The following is a 9,269-nucleotide window of genomic DNA, read 5'->3' on the forward strand; positions in this document are numbered from 1 at the left end:
TACTAATGAGAAGCTGTAAAAAATACTGGTGTGAACTGTTCCTCCAAGCAGAAGTATGATGAAAAATTGCACTTCAAGAGACTTCTCATTGAGAATTACGTGGAATTCCCTCAGGAAATCTTCAAACAGCTTTTGTATCGCTTCTGTCTCTAGTTTAAACATGAGAGATCACATTGCACACCCCAAACTTGGATGGTAGGCTTGATATCAAATTGTCATACAACCTCCTTCCATCTGCAAATCCAGAAGTTTCTTGGAAAGCGCTGAATCAGATATTTTCCTTGAAAACTTCTACCTCTAGCTAACAGACTGATCTTGCTTTGGGTTTTTTTCTTTAGATTTAATCTCTATCTGGCTCTGCTGCTTCATAGTTGAACCAAACATACTAGATGAAGCTATATATTGTTTATAGTAAAAACTAGTTGAAGGCAAACAACTGTGGATGTTTTATCAAGGCCATACTGGAATTTCCTAAACGCACTTGTGGTTTTTTTGGTCATCTTGTAGTTCCTTCAGGCAATTCTACCTAAATTGATGTGGTTTTATATGTGTGTTTTTAAAATTATTTTAGGCAAAACTAAAATATGGAAGACACAAAATATTGTACTTACTGTATCAGGTAAGTGTAATTGGTGGATTTGAGTCTTTTACACTTAATTTTATCTTTGTTTTCACAGGAAATAATGAAAAAAGCGTGCCACAACTCTTGATCAGACACCTGAAATTTGAGAAGTCGTTAACTAGGCTCATGTTTTCTCCTGATCAAGAAAATCATCCATCAAAAGCACCAGTAAAATATGGTGAATTGATTGTATTAGGGTAAGTGTTTGCATCTTGGTGGGAAGCGAGAATGAAGGTAGAATTTCAGGGTGCACTTAAAGCAGATAAAATGCAGGTTACTGTGAGATGGTGCCACTTGAACTCCCTTTTTTGCAGTGTATCTAGTGAGTGTGCAACTGAACAGTGAACGGAGCAGCTTCTCTTTGGTAGCTGATCTCATGTAAGGGAGGAGAAGAGGGAGGGCTGCTTTTTCCAGTGGCAACCAGGCGTTATATGTAGTGTGATGTACTGGGAAATTGCACTGCAGTATGCAGAGGCTTTTGAAACAGCATGAGCATAGAGGTAGGGCTCTAAGCTCAAGTACCTGAATTTTCAGCTCCTGTGTTATTTCCAGGTAAGTGTTTTTATGACAAAGGCAGCCTATTCGTGAAGGGTTTCCCAGCTGGTTCCAGGTTGGGCCGAGACAGATGACTAACGTGGTAATGTGGAAGGAGAGGTTCCCTAGGACTTCAAGTAAAATAAAAGGAGTTTTATAAGGATGTAGTAGCTGACTGAAATAGTCAGGTGCAAACAGAAGATTTTAATGAAGCAGGTTTGCCAGCTGGCCTGTTTATGTTGACACGCTCCAAGTGAGAGTTTTCTAAAATGGATTAAATTGGAGTCTCGGAGGGCAGCATGTCTATTTCTTACGGGTTTTTAGTTCAATAAAAATTCTCTTAAATACTGGCTCTCCACCAGGATTGGTGAGTATTTACAGTGTGAACACATTATTTAGAGATGAAGCCGCAGATAGCCAAATAACCTTACTTGTTTTCATGTTTGGGACTTGAGTCTTTCTTGCTTGTCAGTAGTAGCTTTGAGATTAATCTAGGTAGCATTCTTTGCCCTGCAAGCTTTGTGTGTATATGCTGTAATTCTGTAGGCGCATTTCAATACTGTGTTTATCAATTCCCAGATTTAAATGTGATTAATTGGAAATCTGTAGTTATTAATGCCTTACTAAATAAGAAGACTTTGTGCTTAGAATGAAAGTTCTTGTGGGTATTTCATGAGAAGCTAAGTAATACAAGAAGGTGGACTTTGTTCTTTTTCTGTGTTTTTTGATAGGTACAATGGGTCTCTCCCAAATGGAGATAGAGGAAGAAGAAAAAGTAGGTTTGCTTTATTTAAAAGGCCCAAGGCAAATGGGGTGAAACCTAGCACTGTGCATATTGCCTGTACCCCTCAAGCAGCAAAGGTAAGCTCTGTTTGCTTAGTTAAGTCTTATTTCTCCTGGTGCTATCTAAAGAGTTCAGTGAAGTCAGTGCTGTTGTGCTGAGATAAAAGGCTGTAAAAAGTGTGAAGTTCTAGCTGTGAAAAGAATGGTTCATGTTTATCCAAGGGTTTTTGGTACTTGTCAGCGTTAGCAAGAAACGGTTCAACAAAACAAACCTGGTGCCTAGTCCTTGCCACGTCCAGAAAGAAGAATGTTTATTTTCGAAACATGAATGTTCAGGGCACAGGCTAGTCATGTAAAACACTTTCTAGTTTGTTTTCCTTCCAAACTCACTGCTGACATCTGCTCTAGACTTCCTGTTTTCGCACTCACACGCTTCACATGAAGCTGACTCTTAAGTGATCCTTTGCCAAAGCTCTGTGTGCACTTGCTATTCCATCATTGGTAGGGGCTCTGCAGGGATGAGGACAGGTGGATTTTGCAGACCGTGTTTTACAGGACTTGTAGTCACATTCAGAGTTCCCATTAAGAAGCATAAAGGAAGGGCTTGGGTCCTGAAGCTGAATTGCATTTCATGTCAAAACTAATATATTATAGCTGAGGTATTACCATGAACTACTCCTGTATTGTGGCAATTCGAGTGTACATGCAATTGTGTTCAATAACAAAGGGAGTATTTCTACTAAAACCAATGGAATTTGAGAATGCTTATTGCTTGTTTTAGAGATCTCCAGTGTCAAGATCAGGCCCTTAAACATATACAGTAGTGTTAAGTGTTTGACTTCCTAAATACCTTGATGCTTCAGAATATTGATTCCTGAATTCAGAGAATAGTGTAAAATGTTCTGAAATCAAAAGTGTTTGGCTAACTGGAGTTCTTGTAATAGAATTACCTCAATAGGAGATCTGTGATAAGAACATTTTTTTTTTTGCTAATTCTTTATGATCTTCAAGTAACTGTTGTGTAGAAGCACTGTTTGTTCAGTTCCTAGTAGGTAGTTGCAGAATGAAAATCTAGACTAACAAACTGAAACATAGATTACTTTGCTACAACTTCTGCAGCCTGTGCTGAGTTTCTCCATTTTACTCTATTTACCACCACTACTTGTTGTGTTTTTTATCTATGTGTCTTATTAATCATCACTGGTTTTAGTATGAACTTGGATCCCGATTTTAGAATGAAGTCCCTAAGCTTTTGTCCTCACTTTGCTGTTGGAGAAGTTAAGGCTGAGAAGGCAGTGAGGGTGTTGCATTCAGTTTTAGCCTCTGCACTCAGTTGTTTTGTTGTTTTTGTGTTAAGGCCAGTGTTGCTTTAACACAAAGCATGACTAATATGTCTTGGTTATGTGTATTTTGTTGCAGCATGTGGTGAAGAGGCTAGTTTGATCTGTTGCTGAATCAATCCTGCAGGTTTTTTTAATGGCCAGGGCTGGGTTTTGTGAAGTTTAACTACAGGTGTGTCACTAACAACCATCTGCCTCAATGTGTTAATTGAGCAGAACAAGAGCCTGGTTATATATTGTCTGCTTTGCTGCTGTATTCAGTAGAGTTACTGTTCACTGGTTCAGTAATATTTGGCTTTTTTTCCATAGGCAATAAGTAACAAGGACCAACACAGCATATCTTACACTTTGTCTCGGGCCCAGACAGTAGTAGTTGAATATACACATGACAGCAACACAGATATGTTCCAGGTATGTGAAGTAAATATGATATATAAATGTATTTTCACTTTTGGTCATTTCTAACAAGACATTCTCTCAGATATGTACCAGGTACGTGAGGTAAATATGATACATAAATTTATTCTCTTTTTGGTCGTTTCTAGCAAGACATTCTCTCCACAGGCCTGACTCAAAAGTTTGCATATGTCACCTTCTGTGCTTTACTATTCCGAGATGTTTAATTCTGTTCAATCTCAAGGCCATCACATGAATGAGGTTGTGAATCTGCACATCTCTTTTAGGCTTCGTCAGAGGTGAAAGAGTGTTGGGTTTTGTGACTAATACACAGGATTATGGTTTTGCCTTTGGCTGTCTGCAAGTCACGTAACCTGTCTGCTTGTCCCTCCTAGCACAATGAAGAATAAAATGCATGGTTCTCTTTAAGCACTTGGAACTTTGCTTCTAGCATTTACGAAGGGATATGGGATCAGCCAGTTGGAGACAAGGTGGAAGAAATACAATGTGAAGATACAGGAAAGCTTTAGACAGAACTAATATGAAAAATACCCCTAAAACCTTTAAGCAAACCCAGAAATAAGTCTATAAAGCACTGGGAAATCTGGTGAGAGGAGGCCCAATTCTGATGTGCTGGTAGTTCAGAGCAACTTTGCTGCAGTTCCTGTATGTATGAGAAGGAACCACAAACACATTTGCAGCTGTGGTGTGCACTCATATCTTATAATTGTTTCCTGTTTTTCTCAAAAGGAAGGGTTTTGTTTTGGGGACTTTTTTGTGCACTTTGTTCCTTCTGATTCCTGGACCAGTCTCGCGCCGATTTTTTTTTTTTTTTTTTTTTTTTGTTACGCTAATTTATGGCAAGGAGTTTTGCTGTCACAGCATTTAGCTGTGATGCCACTGCAGGATCTAAGGAGGTGGGAGGTGTTGGTAAGCGGTGGAGGAAGCTGCTGTGCAACTGCGAATACCTACAACAGAGCAAAAGGGCTGTAATGAACAAACTGCAGCATAAGCTATTGTTTGTGTAAGTGTTCTTTCTTCAGGCGTGCCGTGGCATGTGTCTTGCTCTAAAATTGCCAGTGGCAATCTCTGTGTACCGATGGGTTATCCTGCCTAAGAAGCAATAGAAAAATACGTTCTGACAAAGCAGTTTGTCTTGTGAAAGCTGTCCAGCCTTCACCAAAAAGCACCTCAGGCTTTTGGGTCTCCTGCCCAGCAGTTAATCAGTCTTAATATAACTAGTGATTTTGTAAGAGGCTGAGAGCTCTGGAAGTGAGCGAAAGGCAGTAGTGCATAAGTGGGCTTTAGACCTGGCTACGTGGCTGTTTGGGAGAGGGATATAACTTCTCTTCGTACTTTATGAGGGAAAGGACAAGATGAGTTGGCTGGAAAAACATTGAAAACCCCCTGCAAGTCTATCAAATTTGGTACAGTTGTGTGGGACTGCAAAACTCATTCTTCTGTGCCACCAGAAAAGAAGGCACAGCCACTACAAAAATCTGATTGCAGTCAGATGTTGCATTCGTGTTGTGTTCTGTGCATATTCATATAACCCCTCTCTGCCACAAACATCTTGTACCTGGTCTTTTCCTGACAGATTTGCTGCTTCTCAGTGTCCCACCAGCGCTGGAGAGTCAGCTCCCATAAGCTAATTTTCCTGCATGTACACCTCCACCTAGTCTGGCATTGTGCAGAATATTCTGGGCATGCAAAGTGACTGAATATGACTTTTCTTCTGTCTAGCTGTTTTGGTGCTGCTGCAGCTGGTCCAGCTGACCTGAGTGTAACCTTTCTGATGAGAAGGCCTTCAGTGGGAAATTGTCTCAGAACTGACTTAATTACATAATTTTATTTCCCCTTCTTTGGCTGTACTCAGCCTTCAGAATAACTTCGGTCACATGGAGGTGGAATAACTCATCAATTCAGATGAGGCTTTAGAAACCTAAATTTAGATTGGTGGAAGGGAATGCTTCAAGCTAGAATGTCGTGACTTTTTTTTATTGATCACTTTTAAATCTTTTGAGTTTGAATACTTCTAGACCCAAAGGCAAACTTCTAAACAGGTTTTTTAAATCTCTTTCCAGATTGGTCGGTCAACAGAGAGTCCTATAGACTTTGTCGTGACAGATACAGTTCCTGGAAGTCAGAGTAATTCAGATACACAGTCTGTGCAGAGCACTATATCAAGGTTTGCCTGCAGAATCATATGTGAACGTAACCCTCCTTTTACAGCAAGAATATATGCTGCAGGATTTGACTCCTCAAAAAACATCTTTCTTGGGGTAAGGGAACTCTTTTTTTCTTTTTTCCTCCAAGTTTAGTGCAGGCTTGTTTTTAAACTAGTCCGTAGCTCCACTTCAGCCAAACGAAAAGTTTTCATTGGTGTAATTTCTCTTAGGAGAAAGCTGCAAAGTGGAAGACATCAGATGGGCAAATGGATGGATTAACCACAAATGGAGTTCTTGTTATGCATCCTCGTAATGGATTTACAGAAGACTCCAAGCCAGGGGTGTGGAGAGAGATATCTGTGTGTGGGAATGTGTTCAGCCTCCGTGAAACCAGATCAGCTCAGCAGAGGGGAAAAATGGTGAGAAAGTAATGACCAATGTTTTATGTTTTACCTGTTTAAAACTGGTGCAACCATAAGTGGTAAAGCTTTGGCATAAACAGAGGCTGGAATCTGCCTCATTCGGTGTAGACGTCACCTCTGTAATTAGTTGCACTGACTTCTTGTGTCTCTGTCTTCGTACGTGAAGGTGTCTTGCTCAGCCTGAATAACTGACAGAGTTTATCTGCAAACTAGTACTTAATTGCAGATCTAAACTGCTCTCCTAAACTGAGTTGCCAGTCTACTATGCTGCAAACTGTCATAGTCCTGCACACATTTTAAAGAGTATTTTCCTGATTCTCCCTCTTGAGTTTATGCTTTTAAGGTTTTCCCACTTTTTCTTTCTTACGGAATAATAAAGAATAATTATAGTTTTATTGACACATGCCTGTATACCTGGATATCTATTTCCACCTTGGCATTCTGAGTTTTCCTCTTGTTTCCAAAGCATTGGTGACACTTCCAGGAGGTGATTGGTTTTGGTATGATTTGGGATCTCTTAGCAAAAAGAAATGCTACATGAACACTTATTTAAGTGATGCATTTAGCTAGGAATGCTAACAGCTGACTTTCTGGAGGAGAGAAAAGCCATGTATGAAGGTGTGTTTGAAGAAAACAGTCCAAAATGTGATGGAGGACTAAACAAGACTGGTCTTGTGCCATTGCTCCTTGAGGCATTTTGAGTAACATAGTTGGGAGTGCTATAGGGGTAGAGTTGAGAGATGTTGTTAAGGTTGGAGAGGAGCTTTTCAGACCTTTTTTTTTTTTTTAATGTACACTTAATCTCTTCTTAAGAAGGTTTTTTTCTGTAGGACAGTCAGGAGCTGCTTGAAACTTTTTGTCTGGATCTTCCAGGTGAATTTGTGTTGTCAAAGTGTGTTATGTTACTCTTCGGGTAACCTTAGGTGACACCTCTCTTTCTCTTTGTCCCTCACAAGGTTGAGAACGAAACAAACCAACTCCAGGACGGCTCTCTAATTGACCTGTGTGGAGCAACACTGCTGTGGCGCACTGCGGAGGGGCTTTCACGCACTCCTACTGTCAAGCACCTGGAGGCTCTAAGACAGGAAATAAATGCAGCAAGGCCCCAGTGTCCCGTGGGGTTTAACACCTTGGCGTTTCCCAGCATGAAGAGAAAAGATGTTGTAGACGAAAAGCAGCCGTGGGTATATCTGAACTGTGGCCATGTCCACGGCTATCACAACTGGGGAAACAAAGAGGAGAGAGACGGCAAGGATCGCGAGTGTCCCATGTGCCGCTCTGTTGGCCCCTACGTGCCCCTGTGGCTCGGGTGTGAAGCGGGATTTTATGTGGATGCAGGACCTCCAACTCATGCGTTCAGCCCATGCGGACACGTGTGCTCAGAAAAGACAACTGCATATTGGTCCCAAATTCCTCTTCCTCATGGTACTCACACTTTTCACGCAGCTTGTCCGTTCTGCGCGCATCAGCTGGCTGGTGAGCAAGGCTACATCAGACTCATTTTCCAAGGACCTCTTGACTAACACCTGTGTTACTGAGGACTGTAGTAATCCGATAAGCTAAGCGATGCTGATTTTTACACCAACTGTTTTTCATATTCTGGGCTTTGCTGGTTTGCATTAAGATGAAGAATTTTTGGGTTTTTGTTACAACAGCTAAATCCCTCTCTATTGAGAAAAAGTCTGGAAACTGAAGAAATGGGGGGAGAAAGGGGGGAACTCCTGCTTTTTTTTTTTTAGGTAACTACTCTGAAGAGGTGAAGGAAGTGTTGTAGAGTGAACTTCGATGCCTTCCGTTTAATGGTTTTGAATTATATGGCCACAGTGTTTGAAAGTTGTTTCATTCTTTTTGTATATGGAGGGTAAATAGTTCAAAGAACATTAGTTTACAGCTTGGATGCAAACATTGTAAAATATAACATGTATATTAACTCTTTTCTATTTATCTTTTATTACCGAAAATCCGTAGAACGATTAGAGAGTAGCATGGTCATAGTGTTACATCCAGCAATTGGATGTGTAGAGTAGTTCTGGGTGGAGAGGAAGGTGAGATGGAAATGGTAGAAAAATCTTTTTTTAATCTAAAATACTGAATTCTTAGAGTAGTTAAAATGCTTTTTAAACAAAGCTAATGCAAATTATGATGGCATGAAGGTGTGCTTTAACCATGTCAAAAGGTAGCTAAGAAGAACTTCTTAAAATGTCTTTTTGGTAGGACTGTACTTAAGATCTGGTTATGAGGAGACTATTTACCAGACTCTTTGAATATGCAACTTAGTCTCGATTAAGGAATTTTTCTCCCCTCAACACGTCTCTTTATTTAGCATTAGTGACATTTGTGAGGGTTTTTCCAATGTCAAACATTAACAAACCTGAAAGACGAGGCTCATTTTGTTCCTTGCTGTTTGGGGCAGGGGCGGGGAGGAGGGGGGGAGGTGAACACAGAGCAGGGAGCAATTTTGAATTGGCCACAGCCCCAGCTTGTGACAGGCTCATCAGGGGGATGTTCTGCCTTTCTTCTGGCCCGTTGCAAACTGGCACACGGGAGCCAGGGGCTTCACGCGCTTGCCTTTACCCCGCTGTGAGGTGCAAGTACTCATCAAGGCTACACACGGAACAAAGTTGAAGCCTGGTACCCAAGGGATGCAGGCCCGAGTCCCAGCATCCCTGTGCAACTTGTTACAATCAGCAATCTGTTAGGGGAGAGCTTGAGCTGGGACTGGGCTGGACTCACAGACCTCGATGTGGGATGCGTGCGTAAGGTCTGCTCCCACTGCAGTGGGCTCTAGTGAGTAGTCTCTCTCTGCTCTCCCCCCCCACCCTTCCTCTCCCTCTGTATCCACCAGAAAAGGCCAGTGCACTACATCCAGCTTTGCTGCTAACCCACTGTGCTTCATGGCAAATACACAACCTGACCTTTTTAGGATTGAGTTGAGCTTTTTTTTTGGTCAGCTTCATACTTTCTTTTTTTTTCTAAAATACGTACTGTGTAATTGACAGTAGCA

General features: G+C 41.1%; 1 protein-coding gene across 1 annotated transcript; it reads left to right on the forward strand.

The window, feature by feature from the left end:
• The first annotated feature begins 681 nt into the window (after positions 1 to 681).
• Positions 682 to 8,656, forward strand: PELI1 (pellino E3 ubiquitin protein ligase 1). The gene is made up of 6 exons (XM_009948742.2): positions 682 to 819; positions 1,888 to 2,017; positions 3,589 to 3,690; positions 5,760 to 5,957; positions 6,074 to 6,262; positions 7,222 to 8,656. The coding sequence occupies exons 1-6, from the start codon at positions 749 to 751 to the stop codon at positions 7,786 to 7,788; spliced, it is 1,257 nt and encodes a 418-aa protein (XP_009947044.1). The 5' UTR covers positions 682 to 748; the 3' UTR covers positions 7,789 to 8,656.
• The last annotated feature ends 613 nt before the right edge of the window (positions 8,657 to 9,269 follow it).

The sequence above is a fragment of the Leptosomus discolor genome, chromosome 2, assembly GCF_034619465.1.
Source record: "Leptosomus discolor isolate bLepDis1 chromosome 2, bLepDis1.hap2, whole genome shotgun sequence".
NCBI lineage: Eukaryota > Metazoa > Chordata > Aves > Leptosomiformes > Leptosomidae > Leptosomus > Leptosomus discolor.

Bases quoted from the DNA above. Each gene is read 5' to 3' on its own strand.
- PELI1 (XM_009948742.2), top strand. From the start codon at position 749: ATGTTTTCTCCTGATCAAGAAAATCATCCATCAAAAGCACCAGTAAAA. The intron at 3,691-5,759 runs GTATGTGAAGTA...ATCTCTTTCCAG, and splicing joins GCAACACAGATATGTTCCAG to ATTGGTCGGTCAACAGAGAG. The intron at 5,958-6,073 runs GTAAGGGAACTC...AATTTCTCTTAG, and splicing joins CAAAAAACATCTTTCTTGGG to GAGAAAGCTGCAAAGTGGAA.